Genomic DNA, 25,306 nt, shown 5'->3' with positions numbered 1-25,306 from the left:
GCTCAATGGTTGCATTATTTGTTTTTATCTGCATCTATAGACTAGGCTAATTTAATATACTAGACCATACCCGGTCGACGCATCCGTGGGGGGATATGCGCACATGATCTGGCAACCCGGGAGGAAGTTCGTCCCATAGCTGGGCAGCCCCGTAACCATGGCGACATTCTTTGACACAAAAGCGCTAATAAGAAGCTGAGATTTGATGAAATTGAAAAACGGGCTTCACAGTTAAGTTCAGATGGTAATGGTCAATGGCTGTGTGCAAAATCAGAGCAATTGGTCCAGGCACTGAGGAGAGCCGGGTAGCTTCACTCACTCACCACGGTTACTAGAATTATAGTAGGACTAGACCATACCCGGTCGGCGCAGCGCATCCGTGGGGGGATATGCGCACATGATCTGGCAACCCGGGAGGCGACATTGTTTGACACATAAACGCTAATAAGAAGCTGAGATTTGATGAAATCGAAAAACGGGCTTCACAGTTAAGTTCAGATGGTAATGGTCAATGGCTGTGTGCAAAATCAGAGCAATTGGTCCAGCCACTGAGGAGAACCGGGTAGCTTCACCTACTCACTCACCACTACAAACGGACGGACGGACAGACAGAGGTTACTAGAATTATAGTAGGATATACATTGTCGAAGGTATATATGTACCTTGTCGAACAACACAAATTCCTTTTTTTGTTTTTAAGAATATACTTTCTGAGGGTTTCATGCAAAAATAGATGACTGCCCCTTCAGAGGTTATTAATATTGTCTGATTTACTTTCAACAATGAAAAACAAAAATATTTTGTGTGACACCTATTTTATGCAAAAGACATAAAATAGCCGTTGTAAAATTACACCTTAAGTGTCAAAACTGAACTGAGAGGGTCCAGACCCATTGAGTTGAGTGTGAAAATACAGTGAGACATGGGTCGGACTCGGCAGACAGGATGGGGTTCTTGGAAGGAAAAAGAGGGCAGTAGAAATAATGGCATCATGTGACCAACTCGATCTAGCTAGGGAACTATATAACTCTCCCACAAAGACCCCCAGCACAGTTGGCCTGGGGGGGGGGGGGTTGCAAATGAATGTATGTCGTCAGTCTGTCCCAACATTTTGAACATGATATCTAAGGAATGCCTCGAGGGAATTTCATGACATTTGACACAAATGTCCACTTGGACTCAAGGATTAACTGATTAGAAGTAGGTGGTAAAAAACAGGTCACGGCCAATGTGACCTCACAAAATACATTCATTAAATTCCTTCAAAGACTACATATACTATATCAGGAATCAGGATAGACACAGATATAAACTGCAACTGTATGGCGGAGGCATACATCATCGATACAAGTATAGTACCCCGTGGGTACTATAGGCTACTTCATTCTTGCTTTATGACATAATCTCAATCTTGTGTTCATGTCACACCAGGGCTTCATAGACAGAACTTCTGGAGGAAGCACTGGAGGTGATGCTTCCCCATGCTTAAATCAATGACAGTCACTTTTCAGCTGAATGAGGAAGTGAAAGGAGTATTTGACGCAGCCTAAGGGTTAGATGATTTAATAAAACACGTCATAACACTAAAGTTCCTGCTTCCACTTTACATCACATCTGAAGAGATCTCGTCACAAAGGCAAACCATTACAACAATTACTGCGGCTGCTCATCTAGTAGAAATGGAGCACATCTCACCAGGCACGACAACCCTGGGAGGACTGACTTCTCCACTAACACTGCCTGAGGAGCTTAGCTTAGCAACTAAACTTGGAACCATTCCAAGAAGAAGACCAAGTCCATAGTAGTTGATGGCAAATTATGAACCAAAATGAATGCACACAGCCACCCATTGAGCCCTCGCTGGTCCTGAATAGAAACGTTCAATGTCAACACAAATCTTATTTTGGCATGACAGTAATGGACAGAGGCAGTACTGATGTAACTTTTCTTTTCACAGCCAATGCTAAAAGGAACAAAGTGTCGCTCACAATGTAGTTAACAGTCATTTTCTGGGGGTTGTGGTGGGGGGTTCAAGCCTTAAGTCTAATTTATACAAATGTCATTAAATTAAAGTAATTGATTTTCAAAAATTGCTTTGACTGAAAATCACCCTAAGTATTAATTAGGTTTTAATGTCAGCTCTTAAACTGCTAGAATTACTTTTTACTTTTAGATATAAGAATTTTCATCTCCCCCTATGGACTTACCGATGACCACGAGGATGAAGAGGACCGTGGCCACTCCGGCGGTCACGTAGAACATGATGCTGATGTGGTGCGCCAGCTCGTCTAAATCGTCCACATTAGGCACGATAATCGGCGGCACAAGGAACCCGATGGCAATGCCAAGCTGTGGGTGAGGAACACAAAAATATAGCATCAAGAGGTGTCATCTCCCAAAGTGTCCACTCACACATGCATGCACCCAAGCGTGCGTGTGCGCACGCAGTGCCACGCACCCACCCACCCACACACACACACACACATACGCACACGCACACACAAATGGGGAAAACCATCATCTTAATGGGACAAGTTTAAAGAAAGGGATAAAAAAGGCATATAAACCACATTAGACAAAATATACAATTAGGTGGCCCATATGCAGCTTTGTTTTTAAACACACTAAAATGTGGTGTATGCAAAAACAAATGTAATGGTCCAAATGTAATGGCACAGGCATTTGACTGCACAAAACGTGTTACATTGACTATACCAGCTACTGTGAAAAAGTCAACAGTGCATGCTTGATAATCTGTTGACTGTAAAAATACAGTGAAAACAGTGTGTCAAATAGGACACTTAGGTTCAGAGAAACGAAGGGATCATATTTCTTGGAAAAGATTGTTCCGAAATGTGCCTGAGGATTCAAATGTCTTCAGACTACGTTAAAAGCCCCTAGCCAACAACCCCCCCCCCCCACCCCCACACTGTCTGGCAGCAACAAGTGTGGATCTTGGAACAAGTAGGGGTACTAAACGTTCCAAATTTGAATACCACATGAGATATGCCCGCTTCCTCTGCCTCCTAGAGAGCCTCAAGATCAGAGAGGACATCTGCCGAGGTCCCACAGCTCTAAGGGAAAGGTGAGAGGGAGAAAGGGCAAGAGGTGACGAGACATGCTCCTCTGGGGTGGAAACCTCTTGTAAAAATGTGTGTGCAAGTACTTATGAACGTGTCTTTCAGGCCTTCAATCCTTCCAGCATGCTAATCACTACCTTATCAGAGTCAATTTGGGACTTGCCTACCTTCTACAGGTGATGCACTGCACACATAGCTTCTACAAAACTAACCTTTACTACTAAAAAGTGGATCAACTTACCTTGTGGTAATTTTACAAGCGATAGCTTTTATAAGACTTGCAGGAGCCTTTTAATGAGCAGCTGAGAGGTAATATTGTTGAAATAACAGTCATGAAGTCAAAGCAAAGTAAATGAAGAGAAAAGCCAACTCAAAATTGCTTGAATTTTACCCCTAAAACTCATTGACATATCTTTTACAAAACAATTTGGGTAAACAATCAAGTCAAACGTCTTCACTTCAATATCAACATAAACAAAACATAACTGACATAAAAAACGATTTTGAACTTTGAAATATCACATGCCATGGTGCAATAACCAGTTTAGTATTGTGCATATGGTTGTCTACGGGGAGATGGGGACCAGAGTCAAAAGGAGTAAAGTAGCTAAAGTATGACCAAGTAAACAACAAAAACAACAACAATGCAATGCAGCCTTTTATGTCCCCATAAAAGTCAGGATCAGGAAGGGGGATTGAATCATAGAGCAGAAGCATGCATGAAAATGACTGATATGCAGTGTTTACCCTAATACATTAGGATAAATGTATTAGGATATTACAAACAAGAAGAATTGTTTTGCTTATGTGGCATTGCAGTGGCATTACATGGTGAGCCACTGAAATGTACTCTAACCATGTTTAGTGTCACTTAACCTCCCAAAGATGCGTGTTGGGAACTCTAGTCATCCATGTCATGCATCAGGAGAAGGGCTTTGTGCTACAACCACTTGCTCCATTGGACGGCTCCCTAAGAAAGAGCATCTTAAGGCTGTGCTTCAGAATTTAAAAGATGATCATGAATCTCACATCATGCTTCAGTGTCTCTTGTGTATTCCTCAACTATTAAACTTAATCCTTTTATTTTTCTGCTGTTGACTAGGATTTCCTTTGACTCACTCACCTCTTCTGCTATTTATTTTCATCAGCAAAACATATGAACTAAGGGGAGCTTATGGTAGGGCAAACAATACATAGTAGTCACGCACATCCAAACACTGTTTAAAGCAGGTGCTGGACCAATGGAAGACAGCAACAAAAACATGAAAGAAGGTCCACACACTGTAGCTCAGTTCAGTGCAATGTTTGGCATCTCCACAAGGGACGTTTCAAGCTAATGCTCTTCTTCAGACCTCAGAAGCTCTTAAAGTCCAGTATAATACATCTACTCAGTGGTTTGCATGCATTGTGTTGCTGATATTGTTTACAATCCAAACCAGTCACACAGTTTAACAGACATGTTGTAGGTCATCTTCTGTAGTAGTGACTCCATTTGTAGAAGGTGTGGTACTGTGTGTTAGAATATGCCATATCAGAGCTTTTTCTGAGGACCTTCTTTACGTTTTTATAGCTTATGGTAGGAAACAAAGGTATTTCAGCTAACCTAGTAACTTCAATATTATATCTTTTTGCGGCGCATAACTGATTACCCTCTGCATCAGCCCTAACTAGCCCTCTTGTCATGAAGCTTTCTCAGTATCATCTCATTGTACAGATCATTTACCCAAGCCGTGGGAGTCTGTTCGGAAGCAGACGGTTCGAGTGGTGGAAGTCACCCGCCATTCCCCGCAATTTCCCCAGGCTAGGAAGAACAAACCACACGCACACGCGCGCACACACACACACGCACATTCATACACACAAACAAACATACAAAAAAAATCACATTGAACATTTCTCTAAAAGGCTCCATCTAGCTTTTTTTTTTATTGTGATCCACAAGAAGTCTTATCTGGGCCCTTGTGTTCTCCTCCCTTTCCTACCAATGGGAGAATCTTGTATTGACACACCTGTTGCATGTGTGCATTTCCACCAAGCCCCTATAGTGTTGATGTAAAAATAAAGACTTTGATTAATTTACACATAGGAGTCAGGTTTCTGCGTATTTATAGGCCCAACAGGCCTGATGTTGATAACACTATCCAAGAACATGAATTTCTATATTTAGCTCACTGAAATGTTATGCAACCTCTCTTCTATAAAAAGCTCTGAAAGCTGGAGTGTAAATATTAAGGACACACCCTTTAAAGTAGGAATATTCCCATGTGTAATGAAACTGGACTATCCCTTAGGAATAAATTGTGTTACAGAAAGACAAAAGAAGGTTCCCAGGACAGACCATTTCATTCTTCCAATCTAATCTCAATCATTTGTCTGGGAATGAAGCAATACACCTTAAATATAAGCAAATAAAACATTAAGAGGTCATTACCATGAATGCACTGAATGTAAGCTGTGAGCAAAACATCACATACATAAAAGTTGTTAGTATTCATACAAAAGGTTCAGTGTATTAACACTGATTTTATTATCATATTAACCGACATTCACAAAAGAAAATCATGTCCACGTAAAGACCTACTAACTGCTTGGCTTTGACGGCACATGACGGGGACTTTATAAGATCCCTCAGTGTTGAATGGTGCAACCAACCATAATAAATGTGTACTTGTAGCAACCCCCAAGCCGCGAGAGGGATTCACTTCCTGAAACCTGCTGACTCAGGAGGAAAAGCTGTGACGATAACGTTTGCAGGCACAGAGACGCTAGTAGAACTTAAGATGGATTACTGAGGCGCAAACAGTACAGAGCACTCATAAGATGTTATCAACCAAGTTTTTTCTCTCTCACACACACACTATACCTTTCAAGCCGGAAACCCCTTTTGGGGTTCTTGTTGTACATAGCAACAAGAACCCCAAAAGGGGGTTCTTGTTGCTAAATCCTGTTACTTATAGCAACCCCTAACCGGCGAGAGGGATTCACTTCCTGAAACCTGCTGACTCAGGAGGAAATAAGCTCTGACAGGGTAGGACATATCGTTCGTAGGCACAGAGAAGCTACTAGAACAGAAAGCAGTCACACACTTAAGATGGATTACTGAGGTACAGTACATACAGTACACACACACACACACACACACACACACACACACACACACACACACACACACACACACACACACACACACACACACACACACACACACACACACACACACACACACACACACACACACACACACACAAAACTAAACTAACTGGCACTTGTTCACACAGACAGCACACAGTTTTTAAGCCAAATAGGTAAACAGAGACACACCTGGTTACCCAGAACTCCAATGGAGCAGGCAGTGGAGACTTCCTGCTGACCAAACCACAGGGAAGCGATCCTGGACGGGATGCCCAGAACAAACACTGTGCCCACTGAGCACATGAACTGGCCAAAGAAGGTCATGGGAAACCCGCTGGGTTCGGCCGTGCCCGTCTTGATCCACGCCCCAATGCAGTTGAAGGCAGAGCCCACCACGACCACGTCCCGGAGGCCTCGGTTGTCCAGCAGCCACATGACGGGCAGGATGAGGGGGATGTAGGTGAGGAAGTAGATCATCGAAAGCCAGTCAATTGCGAGGACGTCAATGTTGTAGAAGCGCATGAAGATGTTGCTGATGATGCCGTACTGCAGCCACATGAAGGAGTTGCTCATGGAGTACGCGGCAAACAGGAAGAGCATCACCCAGCGCCGCTTGTACACCCGGGTCTCCATGAGCGGGAAAATGGGCGTGGTGTCCAGGCTTTGGGAATCCATGTCCAATCTGCTGTCTCCCAGGGACAGGTGGTGGCTGTGGTCTCCCGGGGAGAATAGGTCAGTTCTCGGAGGACAGGACTCTCCGCGTGGCTTCTGGTGGCGGTCCATCCAGTCTGGCTGTAACTCGCTCATGCTCCTCCTGTCTTTCCCTTCTGCCTTTTGCAGCATTTAGGAGCTGGAGAGAAGGAACACAAAATTCTCCTTGCGTGTGAGGCCTCTCTCTTTAACAGCTGTTATTTACCTGCCCTGCCCCTCTTATTACCTTTGCAATACCTATCAGCAGGTAAACACGACTGACCACCTTCTGTGTTTAAAGGCACAATTACTGCTTTAGCATTCCTGGAAATGCTTTTATTTTAGTAGATTTAGTAGATGTGCATTTGATTTGCAGTTTAAATCAAGAGAGTGGTGTTGGATAGCTCCAGACACAACCCTTTCATGCCTGAGTTGCTCTGCCAGTGTTGAGGCTTGCCTTCATGTTCTGGTATTTATCACCTTCTGCCAGCAGTCATGTCATGTGATGGTATTCCTTTGAGACTGTTCAAACTCCTCCTCCCAGCTCAGGTTACATTATGTATGAATACCTGAGATCCGGGCCCATGCGACTGTCAATGAACTGAATTTGTTTTTAGATTATGTATTGTCTGGGTACATAGTACAGTGACACTCGCATGACCCCCACGCAAGCAACAAACACTCCATCAAGGATGACACACGCTGGACTTAAACACACTTCAAAGCAAGGTAAATTACTAAAGGCAAAGCACTTATCCTTAAATTCAACCCCTTTGTGCTGGATCTGGGTTTAACACACACACACACACACACACACACACACACACACACACACACACACACACACACACACACACACACACACACACACACACACACACACACACACACACACACACACACACACACACACACACACACACACACACACACACACACACACACACACACACACACTTTGTAGTGCCGGGCAAATATCCAAAGACAAGATACCACTATTATCTTTCAAAATATGAAGTCACCTCAAATATAAAATGAGTCAATTAAAGTAATTTAGTATATGCGACGATACTGCAGGTTATTGTGACAACTGAACAACACCATCTCCTGCCAAAAATACAAATGTTTGGTATGACAAATAATGAAAACAATTGCACCCTTAACCACTTTAACCCTGTCGGTGCAATTTTGTGCATTTACAAAATCTTGCACGACACCGTCATACGATGTCACATCATCACAGAACCAGGGTTACAAAAGTAACACACAGGCTTAAGGGGTTCAATTGGTATTTAAAAGAAACCATTGAAATATAGGCCTAAATTGCTCACTCACACTGCTCTACATACACCACATCTAAGAAAACAGAACATCACTCTTAACAGCTTACTAAGGGCCAGTCTTCATCATACAAATATGTTCAGAATCAGATAGAATGTGTCCCCAGACATTTCTGTCAACATTGAGACCTTTTTGACACAGGTAGCAGTGCTACAGGTGAGAGATAACAATAGGATATAAATAAGAAAGAACAAGACGTTCTGCTGACCTGCAGATCCATTATGCTTAATGACTATAGGACACCTGCACACCTACGCATAAAACTAGATTTATACTTGGTTCCAGGCCTAAAATAGCTGCTCTACATGCTCAAAAGCTGTGAGCTTGAAGATCTCCTATTTTCGGTGTATGACACTGCATGCAACAAAGTATATCAAGCCCTGGCTTAAGTGACGTAGGGTAAGACATATGGTTGACTTAGGAAACAATAAACTCCTGCACAGTCTTCCTCACTTGCATATATAGACACTTTATTTGCCTTTATATCACCTTCTGTGATCTCAGAACATAATACAGTGGTTCTCAAAGAGGGGTCCTTGGGGGGGTTCTATGAGGTCCCGAGTCTAAATTACTTAATATAGCATCAAAATCACTTCATACAGTTTAACCCTATAAGTCGGCTATTTGAAAATAGCTGATCTACAACCTCACAATGAGCGGCGTGTTGTGAGCTTGTAGATCTGATATTGGGGGTCCTTGACATGGAAAATGATAGCCCCATTTGGAACCTCTCTCTCCGCTACCGCTCTGAGATGAGGTCCCACACAGCTCGGTGCCTGTTGGTCGGGACATTTTCGAATATTTTCTACTATGCATGATTCTTACCCTTTTCCACACATCGTAAGAGTCAACCCCAGTCCGCATGTGCAGTACTGCTCCCGTAAGATTGCATTGGGAAAACATGGCCACAGGCTGACTAAAAAAGCGATTTAAACGCTTGTTTCAACCCGTCGCTTAGATTTTCTTTTCCGCTAGAAGTTAAAACATCTGAGAGCAGGGGGGGGACCTTTACTTTTTGGATACGATGTGCGCTAAAGGGTAAGAATCATGCATAGTGGAAAATATTCTAAAATGTACCGCCCAACAGGCACCGAGCTGTGTGGCACCTCATCTCGAAGCTATATAGCGGAGGGAGAGGTTCCGATTGGAGCTAGGAAAATTATTGAGAACCACAGCTGTACTAAACCTGACTAATTAAATTTCACTTAAGATATACATCTTTTAGTCACAGTTTGCCTCATACAACAGCCTGAGTGTAATGCAATGTAGGCCCTAACACTCATACAGGTCATGCAACTAGTCTGATTGATTCCTATCAGTTTTGTTAAAGTGCCCAGGGATGACATAGTTGTGTACTTAGTGGGAAGCAGGAAGTTATACAACCTTTCTGGTTCTCTCTGCAAATAAAGGTTAATGATAAGTTTTGTCCCGCAAGAACATCTCAGTTTTATGTTTTTTAAGCTTACTGTAAATGAACAGAAGTCAACAGAAGTAAAACGTTAACACTGCGCTATATGAGCTACACCATGGTCGCATGTATTGAACCTCACCACCAGGAATGCTTGTGTGTTTGGCGTAATGATGTGTACTGTCCCTGACCATGTAGTTTCATTTAGCCATTAGCAATAGCAATTTTTAAGACGAAAAAGCTTTCAAAATTCACATGTGGGTTATTTACTAATTAATTTTATGTCATAAAACAAAATGTGATAATCCCTTAAGCCCCTGTTAACCACTGACCTGATTTCAGGCTTTAAAACCAAAAACCCACTCAATAATTTATCAGCCTAGTGGTTAAGAGTGTCTGCCCTGAGACTGGGAGGTCGGGGTTCAATTTCGACTATGAAAATGGTACCCAATGCCTCCCTGCTTGGCACTCAGCATAAAGGGGTGAATTGGGGGCAAGTCCCTGCGACATACTAGTGTCATGTGCAGGACGTGCACTTCAACATCAAGGTTTCTCACACTAAGGAGCTATGGGCCACATGTCTCGGGAACTGTTTGTTCCCAAGGCTACTTACTTAACCATTAAAAAAAACGACTAGACTTTGAGAGACAGAACCAAGAAGTGCAAAACACTAACTCATTTTGTTTGGGGACCACAAACTCTGCCACTCTATTTACATATTTATCATACTTATATCATACTTGTTGGCCCATAGGTATTTGTGACATAACATTTTCATTATAGCTCTACCCTGCCTCAACCGGACTAGAGTGTTCAGGTCCTTCAAGGCCATGTAATATATACACATACTAATCATTACATGGCTGTCAGACCATGTGTTATTTTTAAAAACACCATGTCCTCATCTGTTTGAGGTAGTAGATCACGCAAGTACACTCACTCATTTCTACAAATGCAAAAATACTGGTCTACTGGTATTCAAATAAATGGGGAAAATGACAATATATTCTTTGCAGAAAATAAATCTGCTTCAAACCAATTTGATCAAACCCTGCAACCTTGAGGGCAGGACCGCTATTATGGCAGAGGGGAAGAAGAAAATACTGAATATTAAAGCCTGACCATGCCAGATTTGTGGGTCCGATGCCAATCCCTAGACCAGATTACCAATGTTGAGTTTATTTTGTCAAAAAGTGTAAAATCTTAAAAATGTTTAACAAAAACATAACTTTTTTGATAGATAAAAAATAAACAAATTGAATTCCTTTTTTATAACATTCTAAAAATCTACAAGTTTTCAGTTTATTTATATATTTATGTATTTCATTTTATGTTATCCTCCCCATGGTTATAGGTTGTGTGGGTTCATGTTTGTCATTATCTGACGTTATGTGTTGACCTGTATTATGATTCAATAAAAATGACTTTGTAAGGAAGCAATCAAACAACAATCAAAACGATGGAGCTTGCACAAAAACAAATTTCACACACCGTTTTACACCTGTAAACCTGTGATGTGACAATAAAGATTTTGTTTCCCCCAATTAAATTTCCATGTGTCACATGCCATAGGTTCACAAGTTTTGGCATGGATATGACACATGCCTCCTTGGATCATTTGATAAAACTATTACACTTCTTGTTTTTCTCATGTCATGTCCCTATTATGGCAGAGGGAAAGAAGAGAATACTGAATACTAAAGCCTGTCCATGCCAGATTTTTGGGTCCGATGCCAATCCCTAGACCAGATTACCAATGTTTTGAGTTTATTTTGTCAAAGTGTGTAAAATCTTAAAAACGTTTAACAAAAACAAAAAATAAACAAATCACTTTTTTTGATAGATAAAAAAGAAACAAACTGAATTCCTTTTTAAAACGTTCTAGAAATCTACAAGTTTTCAGTTTATTTATGTATTTCATTTTAGGTTATCCTCCCCATGGTTATAGGTTGTGTGGGTTTATGTTTGTCATAATCTGAAGTTATGTGTTGACCTGTATTAGACCCTGATGATTCAATAAAAATAACTTTGAAAGGAAGAAAGAACATTTTCCATGTCAAGGACCCCAAATTGATACGAATTAGGCTGCAGACCCCCATTTGAAAAGATTCAGTTCCAGCTGGACCCCACAAGAGTTGTTGTTAAATTAGTACATCATTATACAACTGTATACAGTTACAGTATACTGTATTGGTGGGGAGATAACAGTGTAGAGAGTGAAACCTATGATCTGGACCCCAGTTTGAGAAGTGAACCATATTCATAATTTTACTGGGGACCCCTGGAAGGCTCTCAAGGACCTGTGGGGACCCTTTGAAGCCTCCCAAGGGACCTAGGGGGACCCAGGGCCCCACTTTGAGAAGCACTGCCACAGTTTTACTGGGTCCCCACTCCCCAAGCCACACTTTGAGAACCTCTAGTAAGAGTTTGAACACAGGTCTTTGACAGCAACATTCAGATATTTTGGACGCAGACGCATCTTCAAAAGATTCTTGGTTGTTGACTCTTTTGTCTTTTTTGATTCCTTCCTTTTTTCCTTCCCTTGCAGCCCCCCACCCTTTTTTCCTTCCCTTGCCCCCCCCCCCCCCCCCCCCTCCTCCAACTTTCTTTTCGTTCTTTCTAGAAACAATCAAAACGATGGAGCTTACACAAAAACAAATTTCACACACCGTTTTACACGTGTGATCAGTGTGATGTGACAATAAAGATTTAGTATTCCTTCAATTAAATTTCCCTGTGTCACATGCCATAGGTTCACGAGTTTTGGCATGGATTAGGCTATGATATGCCTCCTTGGATCATATAACTACACTTCTTGTTTTTCTCATGTCATGTGCTTTGATAGTCTACACATTCCCACCCTTTCCAATTGTAACCTAATTACCCAACCCTTATTATGACTAAATCAACAAAAATCGCGAAATTTCCTGTGCTTGTCTTTGCAAACTGTTAATAAAGTATTCAATCAATAAAAAAATCAGCTGGTAGATCTGCCATTTTCAAAAGATTTGTATACATTTGAAAACTTGAATGAATGAGTACTTTCTACTTTTGGTACTTTAAGACAAGTACTTTTGATACCAATACTGTTGTACTTTTTGATTACAAGGCTTTTACTTGTAACAGAGTATTTCTACTTTGCAGGATTGATACTTTTACTTAAAATGTGAGTAATATTTCCATCGCATGGTTTTAACGACGTTAATAGCCTGAGGCTACGTGCGGACTCGTGGAGACGCGTAAAGTCCACAGTGGCTTTATTCATTTGTAACCCAAGATAGTGTACAAATGTGACCAAAAGAACACTCCGTAAACTCTCGGAGTTAAATAGCCTGAAATAATTCATCACCTCAAGAGTGCATTGCGTTACGACTCTGTCTGCAGTGGTGTAAAGTAACTTCGTATATCTCTCAAGTACTTTGAAAACGTGTGAACTGGGACATTCTGCATAATGAGATTGAGAACTTTATACTTTTGGTACTTTTAAGTACATTTTGATACAAATACTTTTGTACTTTTACTCGAGGACATTTTGATTGCCAGACATTTACTCGTAAAAGAATATTTCTACGTTGCAGTATTGATACTACTTTTTCCACCCCTGCGACTCCGTCCTTTCAACACGGAGCCGCTGTCCAGCTTGTATACGTGGACACTGGACAGGACAGACGCTCCTGGGTAGAAAGACACAGTGCTCAGTTCGGTCGTGTCACATTAAATGCCAACCTCTCCCACCACAGCACAGTGGAAAATTCCTATGGTAGCCTATATTGATATTCCTATTATTATGCTACTATATTGTCCTCAAGCTGCCTCCTGTTGCCCGCTGAGCATTGAGCAAACAGCAGGCATGAATGGGAACAACACCACACTCATGAAACTGAAAGCAACACTTCAAATGCATTTGTTGTTAATAGCTTAGTCTGTTTGTTGTATTATTATAAGAAATCATTATTGTGCATGTATATATATAGAGTCTAGAATGGAAGAAAAACATTTGCCAATCGTTCGCATTATTTCCATATTAACAAAACAAGATTGGACGACTAAAGATAAGATTCTCATATAAGACACATTAGGCTGTTATTATCGCAAAGCCATCTCACGTTCATATCATTGTCATCTTCTACATTGTTCTCGAGTTGTATTCACTGGGCGCCTGAAATAAGCAACAATGTATCACAATGTATCATTTCGCGCTTGACGTTCAAAGACGTGACTGAGCTGTTGAGATCGATTTGAATCTACCAATGACCCTCTCATGATCCCACCATGAACCCTCTAATGCATGGGAGAAATACAACCAAAACAAAGACCGTCAATGGAACATACCTGAGCACGGCTGCATTGACTACATATATCCCAGCAGAAGATGGCGGAATTGTTCACACACACACGTCATTTCCCTTCGTTTGACACTTTTCCACAGCTGCTCCCTAAAATAAACAGACCCATCACTTTTGCCATTTGACCCGTGTGTGTCGTTTCAGTTTCATTCATTGGTCATCATCCGCTGTGGGTTTATTGACCATTTCTGGCAGATCAATGTTCTAAAAATATGCATCACCTGGCACCAGGCATGAATTTATGAATATTAGATGTTTACAGTATACCTTCTTCTATCTTATTATTATTATTATTATTGATAACAATAATAATACATTATAAATACAATTATTGTTGAGCAAACAAATACAAGGCTAGCCTATCTAATGTGACCTTTCTTTAAACCAATCTCAGCTTGTCTTTTGTAAAAACACACACACACACGCACGCACGCACGCACGCACGCGCACACACACACACACACACACACACACACACACACACACACACACACACACACACACACACACACACACACACACACACACACACAGGAGAGAGAGTGACAACAGGGCACTTTGCAAATGTATGTATCTTTGTCTTAAAGTTTTACTAAGCATCCTTGAGTATAATTGTATTTATGTCTACATTTATTGACTTATAACTAATGCTCTGATCCCTGCTTTCCCCAGAGAAATACTTGATCACTGCCATGTACTGTGTCCATGGAAATTGTACCAAAAAAACTGCAGGACCAGTTGTCTCAAGTGCCCAGTTCTCTGGTTACCAACAGATCTATCATGAGAATAGTACCATGTAAAGAACCAACAGCCTCGTCAGACATGTGCGCAAATAGTGCCACATCATTTCAAACCTACGAAATGCAATAAAATGGGAGAATATAAAATTATGAGAACAGGGTTTTTTATGAGAAACTGCTCATAAAGCAACATGCTTCACTACAGTGCCAGTGTAACGGCAGTGAAGTGTAAAGTAGTTTTTTATGCAATAGTTATTTTGAAGCGTATCTTGATATGAGACTTCTTGGAAGGTTTTGAAGAAAATAAGGGAATGACAAGTCATTCAGATGCTGCTATTCACCTCCACAATGGTGATAATCAAATGATTAATGGTAACAACAAAAAGGTCTTGGGAATGATCTGCAATGCAATATCAACCTCCCACTCATGGGATCACTATTTCATCAGGTTTGACCCTTGGCAAAGACAATACTTGGATAAACCTGAGGTTATGTTTTATTTAGCACACTCCGTTCCTTAGACGCCACAACAAGTGGAAAGACATGCACAACAACAAACCACTGGAGTGACCAACTGTGCTAACATAGCTCTCCAGGAATCACTGCACTGAAGATGCTGAAATAAATCTCAGTGCAGCTGGTGAATGATAATTGAGTGATGCTTGAATTCCATCTGATATTTCTGCTTTTTTTGCGTTGAATTTCATAGAATTAATCCCTGGCCAGTGGCCACATATGTTCATCGTGATAACCATACTGTATATCATTTATATACACTCCATTTCCATATATTTCATACATTTGATATCTGCTAAGTTATGTTTATACTTGCACAAGAGACTGAGGTGCCTTTATTTTTATGAGTACACACTTTAGACAGTGTTTTGTTCTTATATTTGACTTTTTATTTTTCCTCTATTGTTAATGCCTATCTTACTCCAATTTGTGTGTAGTTTGTACAGAAGAAATTACACCTGTAAATGTGTGATGTGACAAATTAATTAAGTTGAAGTGTATTCTGCAGTAGCCTCATATTTGTGTCTTTGGATAGCCTCTTATATTTTGTGGTAACCTCATATTATTAACCTTATTATACGCTTATTCCTCTACTCTACTCTACTCTACTCTACTCTACTCTACCCATCTCATACTCCTACCTGCACGGCTGCACCCCTCAATTGTTCCATTCTTACTTCTGTTGCTACTATGATACCTGAAATTCTGTCCAGGGTCGATAAAGGTTCTTAATCTTAAAAAATTACTAATTCTAAGAGCCAATAAGCTTTCAGTGATGCAAGTGGACCGCAGCCTTATTGCCTGGATTACGGATTACCTCACCAGCAGTCATCCAGTCCTTACATCAAAGCAGCCTGGCAAATGTGCAACACTGATGCTCCAAAGAGCCATGCTGTTAACTTCCCTGTTCACCCTACACCTCTGACTCCCTCTTCAACTTGGGTAAAGCTTGATATAAGCATAGTTGCTAATGCCAGCTGTAGCAAGAGCAAATTACAAAAAAAAAATCAAAACCTGGTACAGTATGTGTTGTGGATTTGGTCGTTGTAGTTGTTAGAGTAGCATTACTGTTGTTACCCCACAACTCCCACTACTACATTTACTATGACAATAAGAGTATTAAAGACTTGGAAAGATAGACACGCACTTCATACATTCTGCTGCTAAGTGATATCTCTGGTTGCACAAACAACTGAGGTACTCTGCCTTCATCTTTATTTTAAGTAATATTGACATGTCTATATAGATATAGTTTTGTTATGATATTAGATTTATTTTCTTTTTGTTCTCTATTATCTATCATTTATCTAACTGCAATGTGTGGGTAGTTTGTACAGAAAATACATATACACTCTCTTTTACACCTGTAAACTTACAGTATGAAGTGAATTCATTCTACAGAAGCCTCATATCAGTGACTTTGGATAGCCTATTTTATTTTCTGGCAACCTCATGTCAGTTTCATTATAAAGTTTATAACGTTACTAATTCTATGAGCCTATAAGCTTCAGTGATGCAAGTGTAGGATGGTGTGACAACAATCACCTCCAGCTCAACATTGAAAAGATCAAAGAGCTGGTGATGGACTACCGGTAGAGCACAATGAGGCCTCTCATCACCATCTGAGGGTAGGAGGTGGAGATGGTGGACACCTACACGTTTTTGAAAGTAGGCTACACATGAACAATAAACTGGACTGGACTTACAACACTGAGGCCCTCTACAGGAATTGACAGAGCAAGCTGTTATCCTAAGGATGCTCAGTTCCTAAGGATGCTCAGTTCCAACTGCAGCATGCCAACAGGCATGCTGCACAACAAAACTGACAACAAACTATCATTACACCTGGGTAAAACCGAATCCATTCTCTTTGGGTCTAGTGTTAACCTTAACAAGGCTGAGTGCTTCACAATCAAAGCGGGTGACGATGTTATCACAAGAAAGGAGGAAATTACCTACCTGGGTTCCATCTTGGAGGCAAACCTCTCCGGTGATAAGATGGCAGAAAGAGTCATCAAAAAGGTCAATCAAAGAACACGTTTTCTGTACAGGATCAACTTTCTAGTCAGTAAGAATACCCTGAAGATTCTCGGAGGGGCCCTCATCCATTGTCATTTCGACTATGCATGCTTCTCAAGGTATCACAACACCACTAAGGCCTTAAAAACAAGGCTCCAGACATCCCAAAACAAACTAAGGCTACTTCTTGGCCTCAATCATACAACCCATCTAACCCCTGCTCACTTTGCTAGGGTTGGATGGCTCAGGGTTGAGGACAGAGTACAGCAACTTGCTATGGGCCTGGTCTACAAGATTCGACACAACATTGGGATCCCCCTGTATTTGTCAAAATACTTCCAAAACATAAATGAAGTCCGCAATCATAACACCAGAGCCAGCTCCACTGATCATGTTCAACCCAGATTTGGCACAAACAAGGGAATGAACTCTTTCTCATGCTATTCAACAAAAATGTGGAATGCCCTACCCAAAGGAGTAAAGGAGTGTAAAACCCTACTCATTTTCAAAACTGCCCTAAAGAATCACCTTCAGGAGGCTGCAATTCCAAATTGGCCCCTGTCAAAGTCTTAACCTATACCCCCCCCCCCCCTCCTCCTAAAACTGTCTATTGTACATATTTCTTGTTTTTCATACCAGTAACCTGTAAGCTGATTGTATAATGTTCTGCATAGTAGTGTATATTTGTATGTCTTCTTAAATGTCATCATGATTTGAGTGCACAGGGATCTCATTTTAAACAAGCCAAGTGCTTTTATGAGCATCCAGTTTAGAGGACCTTGTATTGTGAATTGTACTTCCATGTACTTTTACCATGTCTTTCTAAATAAAGTACTCAATCAATCAATCAATCAATCAATCAATCAATCAATCAATCAATCAATCAATCAATCAATCAATTCTTTGCAGTGGCTTGTTGGGAAGGTCAACACAAGGGATGGTGAGAAAGGCTAGCTCCATAGTTGGAGTTAAACTGGACGGACAGACTGGAGGTGGTTGTGAGGGGAGGATAAGGAGGAAGCAGGACCCTATCCTGATGAACCCGTCACATCCGTGACTCTATGTGGAGCTAGTGGGCACATCATAGCGGGGACATTCAGCACATTCAGCCCCCTGAACCATGACAGATGCCTCTTAAGGGTAATTGTTGGTAGATTATCTATATCTATCATTATTATGCACTGTTTATAGACTCTACAGACATTATCAATAGCCACTGTTGAAATCTGGCTGACACTGTACCTAATCAGTCTCATGCACTCTTGATAGACTGTAGATACATACATAGGATATCAAATATTCATGCATAGGATATTCGAAGTATATTCATGCATAGGATATTCACCGGAAATAGATAGATGTATAGATAGTAAATTTCTTCTTCTTATAGGCCTATATTAAATAATAGCATACATATGCAGAAGTTTTTTATTTGTATTTGGTCTTATTCTTAGCTCTCTTAGTTTTACCTGTATACACAGAGACCAATAAAGGTTTATTATCTTATCATTAGGCTACTGGTTTGTAGCTTCTGAGAATGACCATCGCCGTTAATCGTTTTACACGCATCCCCACTCATAGTCATAAATGTTAATCGTGTGATAACGCTACATTGATCTAAGAACATTTAACAATTTACCCATTTCAAATTATTTGATAAGAGCAATAAACTTGTAGCTACACATCTCACACATAAACTATGGCAATTGTGTGCGGTAACAGGATAGGTGGGCACCAAGGAAGAGTAGGCACCTCTATATTAAATTGGCTATTTCTTCCAAGATTAGAATATATATATATTTGTTTTTAAGTAAAGTAAAGTAGCCTAGCCTATACAGGATTAGAACATGCTTAAACATTCGATAATCAAAGTCTAATATTGCTACAAATTGCTACAACACCTGTATATCCAGTCAATTTTGTGGCATAAACAAGAAGTTGAAGGATAAACTTAAGTCTGATTTTGGAAGTGCACCGAGAAACTTTTGAATATGGTATGTGAAAAATGCTTGGACAATGCACCTTACAAAGAAAAAAAAAGAATAAAAGTCTGATAATGATGTACCATGCATGTTCACTTTACATGAATTACTTAAGACCATTTTTCAAACTTTTTTTCTTTCATTTTGGACAAAATAGCTAATTTTACATCGAGGTGCCCACCTATCCTGTATACTTGTGTGCGTAAAGCAGTGGCGCGTAAATACCATCTGTATTTGACTTCAGAAGATCGGTACAATACTTGTAGGCCTACTACTCCACTAGCCTACTACATCTCAGATGCAAATATTATTCTCTTACTCCACTACAATTATTTGAAAACTTAAGTTACTTTGTAGATTTTGATTATTATTACAAAACATACATTACCCACTTCAGCCGCCCTATACATTTTGGCCATTTGAAAATAGCCCATATATAGCCCATCTACAAGATTTTTTCATACATTTCATACATTTGAATACTTGTGAAATGGGACATTCTGCATAATGGGTACTCTCTACTTTTGGTACTTTAAGTACATTTTGAAACCGATACTTTTGTACTTTTACTCAAGTACATTTAGAATTCCGGACTTTTGCTTGTAACAGAGTATCTCTACTTTATTGATACTTTTACTTCACTGTTAGTGAAACATTTGTGTACTTCTTCCACCCCTGGGTGGCTGCCTTAAATGTGGATGTATCATTATTTATAACCTCACCTGATTCCCAAAAACTCCAATGGAACATGCAGTGGACACCTCCTCCGAGCCAAACCAGACTGATGCTATGCGCGAGGGCATCCCAAGGATGAACACTTGGGAGATGGAACCCGCAACCTGTCCGAGCATCGTCACCCAGAACAGGTCGGGTCTCACGCTGGCGACCTTGATCCACGTTCCGGCGCAATTCACAGCCGTCGCCACAAGCGCAATGACTCGCAGTCCTTTTTTGTCCAGGATCCATGTGACGGGGAAAATGAACGGGATATAGGTGAGCATGTAGATCATAGACATCCAATCTATGGCGAAAGAGTTGACGCCATAGAATTTCATGAAGATGTTGTTGATTATCCCATACTGGATCCACTGGAACGCGTTGCACAGAGAGTACGCGCTGAACAGAAACACGATCATCCATCGCCTCTTGTACAGACGCGTGGCGGGGACCTGAGAGTCATTATTAGTGGTGACCTGGGAGTCATCCTTAGCCTCTGTGATGCTGCTACTTTCAATTTGTTCCTTGACATCATCTACTGAAGGTTTTGGTCCCAAATCCAAACCGTTCGCGACATCCTTGTTGTCCTCAACGTCGGGGTTATCTGGCATCTTGCAAGTTTTAAGTAGACCGTTTATTAAAAAAAAGAAGACGCTATAATTAACCAAATTGAGAAAACCTGGTTGCTTAGCAGTAGGCTTAGCAAAATTAACCGCAACAATAATGTCCGCGACTTCAGTCAAAGTTGCATCACTTTCGTTTAGTTACCTTCCCAGACGATCACCTGACAGCAAAAGGATGTTCACTCCTTTCCTGAGAATCCTCTCCTCCTGAGTCATACTATACAAATATTTATATTGTTCCTCTTTGCTCAAGTGCAGGCCAACAATAAATGATAATAGACTCGAACAAAAACGTCTCAAATGTAGCCTACTGTCTATGACTGATAATCAACGACAGTCATTCCACCAAAAAACATTTACTTTAATATTTGTGCTGTCACTGCTGTGTCAGAAATCTGGTTTATTATAGCACTGCGTGCGTGGTCTGTCCAAACTCTAACTCCACCCAACTGGAAGTTGGACCAATGATAAGAAAAGCACCGGGCCTGACACTGCCAGGGGGTTAAGCTTTGCAGAAATAATGGCCTGCAGTCACTCAGGGAAGAAAACAACAGGCAATATTCAATACTGTGTGCACTTTGTTTGTTTTTGTGTGACTTATTCACGTATCGTATAAGGTCACGTATTGCTGTTCTGGTAAAATGCCCCACCCACCACCACACCAACAATGAATTATAACTGTACTGAACAGAGTTTATAATCTCCACTGGTGAAATATTTCAATCAGAACCCGTTACCCATGTCAGTTCTTATGATGCTTATCCCGCCCTCCCAGCGTGGAGGAAAGGTTAAACTGCTGCAATTTATTTAATCTTGACTGTATTATTGCAGCAGCATGCATGTGAAATCCATTTTCTAAGCATAGAGTGAATAGAATCAATTAGCCAATGCTGCGATTGACCACTAGATGGAAATGTTATCACAAAAGTCAACAACGTTGAAGGAATTCAAGTTAGTCTAGGCTAGGGAGGCAGATTTTCAGAAAATGTGCTTATTTAAAGCGCTGAAGGCACGTTCATCTAAGGCATACATGTTTTTAAGGGGTAATAGGGGGTGCTGAATCTAAATCTGCTCAGAAATGGCTGCTAATGCCTCAAAATGTACCATTTAAAGATGGCGACCACCACTATGCTTTTATTTTTGACTAAACAAGGTAGAAACTTGATTGAAATTTTGCTTTTATAGGTGTTCATATATGGGGAACCCACTGCCATATTCTGGTTTGAGATCAAATGTGAGGAAAGTGCTCAAAACTCATATTGTGAAAACTGTCATTTATAGGGGATGTTACAAAAAACTTGGGACAGAGGGTAGTTGGGGTGGGTGTGGGTGTGGAGGTAAGAGAGGGGGGGCTGGAAGTACAGGGAGTCCTGGGTTGTCCCTTTCTCCCCTGTAGAGATTTGATAAGCTCCAGATTCGAAGACTGAGCTTGGCCATCAGGTATATGGGGAAGATGATCTCCTCAGTGGGGATACAGTGAAGAGATATGGCCCCTTATGGGCATGGAGAGGACAGTGTCTGGATGTCTAGGCAAGGGTGGTGGAGGAGTGTGGAGGGGATAGGGTTTACCTTTGCTTGGAGCTAAAGGGGAAAGGTGAACAGCCCATGATGCCTGGGCTCCATTCTTTATTATCCTAGTGTAACAAACCTCCAGGCCCATAATAAGGGGCCATGTCCCTGTTGCTATCCGACAAGCATTGCTTTCCGCATACACTTGATGCTCTGTGTTTTTGCTCTGGAGTTTTTTAAGTATGGAGAGGGGAGAGGGGAACAGCAGCCTAATGATAAGTCACTTGTGACCTAGCTGTAGTATACAACCCTCGTAGACGTATTTATGATTCTGATGTTTAACGTCAGAATCATAAATAAGTCTACGAGGGTTGTATACTACAGCTACTTGTGACCTCTGGTAATATTACTTCGAAAAATACCAAACAGACACAGACTCTCCTGTGAGACAGTCTGACATAGGGATATCCCTGTCTTCCTGACACCACCGGGGACTGACTCGCCTCACTACCTATGTCCGTCCCTGAGCACCTATCTTGAATGGGCACTCTTTTTTACACCTGTAAACTTATGATGTGAAGTTAATTCTGCAGAAGCCTCTTATCAGTGTCTTTGTGTAGCCAGTCAGGAATTGTCCCTTCTAGTCTACTGTGGAGGTAGAAAGGCTACAGCTTCTACCAATTCCTGTTTTCCAAATTGTTTGGTTCACTATAAAATCCACACTTAGCATGGGCTTTTCCCTCTTTAGTCCCTGTTGTGGCAGGTTGCGTTGGCTCTGTGCAATGCCCCGGGTAGGTGTATATTGTAGGTAATAGGTGAAAGTACATGTTATATCTAGCCTTCTTGAGACTGACCTTTTGTTTGTCACACTTTAGGCCAGGGGTCGGCAAGTAAGTTTGGCCTTGGGCCAACAATCTTCAAAGACATTAGATGGTGGGCCAGAACACAATCAATGGCTAATTTAGGACCTGGCAACAAACAACCGTGTACAGAATACAATAATAATAAATAACTATATTGTTATAAAAGTTACTACATACAGATGTGGTAAAACAATCGATAGAAAAGCATGAGGAATCAAATGTTACAGGTGCACACAGAAATGCTTATGTAATCCTTTTTGTGCAGGCTTGCACAAGGTGCATTCTTGTATGTTTCACTTAGAGGATATTTATTTTATCAAAAAGTTTCAAAAGAACATTTCATCTGGAGATCCTCTTTTTGAACAAGAGCTCTTTCATGGTTCAAGGTCTCTTAGAACAGAGAGAAACAATGTATCATTTAAGGCATGTGAAACACAGCTTTGGTTTGTTTTTTAAACGTGAGAAGGAACGAGAGAAGTTTTTCATCCAAAAGTCTCAAGGGGAAAGTTGACAGTGAAAACGTATAATTCAAAGAATGGAAATAGAACTATTTGTTCATCATACCTGATTTCATCAATTCAAAGCTAGTGATGTCCATATCCTACCTGGACTGTCAGTCAGCTACTGTAAATTATTTACAAAATGATTTGTCGGGCCAGATATTATTGCTGGTATTTACAGTGTATTAATGTGTATAATTTGTTTGTTTTGTAGACACTGACTGCCACTGCTGTTTTGTTATGTTTGGGTTTTGTTGATAGTTTTATTTAAGTTTTTGTTCAACTTTACTATTTGGTGGCCTTTGTTAGTGTAACTTACTTTTACTCTTTTATTCTTTGTAACAATTATTGTATTTCCCCCAAGAAGTATTTAAACTCATCATACACTGTAAATATAACCATTCTTCTTTCTGTGTTTCTGAGTGCTGCAGGATTGGTGGAGCATGTGGCCTTCTGGACGATGGAGGGTTAGGTGGTTAGGCTCACAGCGGTGCTCCCACCCATACTCATTGGTATATTGCACTCAACCTTTTTGTATGCTTTTGCTTGTTTAATTTATTGTTGGCCTTAAGCTTTTCCTCTTAAAGTGTGTGTGTAAGACACCTGGTAGTGCTAGGCCAGTAGTTCCCCTCCCTTCCTTTTGACTACGGCCTGCCATCCTGTAGTACTCCCTTTCCCTTTCTCATTGCAGTTTTAGAGTATTATAGAGTATTTAGAGTATATAGCTTCTATTTGTATATGGTTTTTAAACTATTCTATGCAATAAAGTACTTTTAATTAATTCATTGATGTTGTTTAAAACATTGTAATCTTGGGGGAAAATCCTTGTCTCAGTCCATTTATTGTCACATGTATTGGTATTAAGACTCTGTTGAGTTTTCAGTTGAGTTGAGTATTTAAAGGGTCTGTGTAGGTTAAAACTTCTGAACCAAACCGGGCCAACTGTGGCCATGGCCCGGCCACATTTGGATAGCATATTTTATTTTGTGGTAACCTCATATCAGTTTCATTATACTCGTACTCTTATTTTTCTCTACACTTACCCTTACCCTTACTCTTACTCTTACTCTACTCTTACTATTACTCTTACTATTACTCTTATTCTTACCTAGCCTGCCATTGGCCCGACTGATAAGGTGGATTCACTCACAAGTTCCTCCTCCATGAACTTGTAAGTGAATCCACGTTATCAGTCAGGCCAATGTCAGGCTAGCATAAAGGCACCTGAACCATGTGACTTCATCTTATAACCTCACCTGATTCCCAGAAACTCCAATGGAACAAGCACTGGACACCTCTTCCGAGCCAAACCAGACTGATGCTATGTACGAGGGCATCCCAAGGGTGAACACGTTTGCAAGAGAAGCCGCAAACTGTCCGAGCATTGTCACCCAGAACAGGTTGGGTCTCACACTGGCGACCTTGATCCATGTTCCAGTGCAATTCACTGCGGTTGCCACAAGCGCAATAACTCGCAGTCCTTTTTTATCAAGAATCCATATGACAGGAAAAATTAACGGGATATAGGTGAGGAAGTATATCATAGACAGCCAATCTATGGTGAAAGAGTTGACGCCATAGAATTTCCTAAAGATGTTGTTGATTATTCCATACTGCTGCCACTGGAATGCGTTGCACAGAGAGTACGCGCTGAACAGAAACAAAATCCCCCATCGCCTTTTGTACAGACGCGTGGTGACCTGGGAGTCATTCTTAGCCTCTGTGCTTTCAATTTGTTCCTTGACATCATCTACTGAAGCTTTTGGTCCCAATTCCAAACCATTCTTGACAAACTTGTCCTCAACGTCAGGGTTATGTGGCATCTTGAATGTTTTAAGTA

General features: G+C 40.8%; 1 protein-coding gene across 6 annotated transcripts in view; it reads right to left on the bottom strand.

Annotated features, from left to right (window-relative positions):
• flvcr2a (FLVCR choline and putative heme transporter 2a) overlaps nt 1-20,714 on the bottom strand; it is a 35,097-nt gene extending 14,383 nt beyond the window's left edge. For 2 of the 6 annotated variants that reach the window (XR_014599815.1, XM_084044480.1), the window contains exons 1-2: nt 6,402-7,701; nt 2,208-2,349 (exon numbers count right to left, since the gene is read on the bottom strand). Coding sequence is in view for 5 of the 6 variants with exons in the window: in XM_084044480.1 (XP_083900606.1) it covers nt 2,208-2,349; nt 6,402-7,055 (796 nt within the window). In the remaining variant the exon portion in view is untranslated. Of the gene's footprint in view, nt 1-2,207; nt 2,350-6,401; nt 7,703-13,983; nt 14,012-19,976 lie in introns of those variants that run through there. The other 4 variants (XM_084044482.1, XM_084044481.1, XM_084044484.1 and 1 more) reach the window with 4 other exon arrangements.
• Nucleotides 20,715-25,306: the final 4,592 nt, after the last annotated feature.

Source organism: Gymnoscopelus microlampas, assembly GCF_963454915.1.
Source record: "Gymnoscopelus microlampas genome assembly, chromosome: 20".
Lineage (NCBI taxonomy): Eukaryota > Metazoa > Chordata > Actinopteri > Myctophiformes > Myctophidae > Gymnoscopelus > Gymnoscopelus microlampas.
This window is presented reverse-complemented; position numbering and strand designations above follow the sequence as displayed.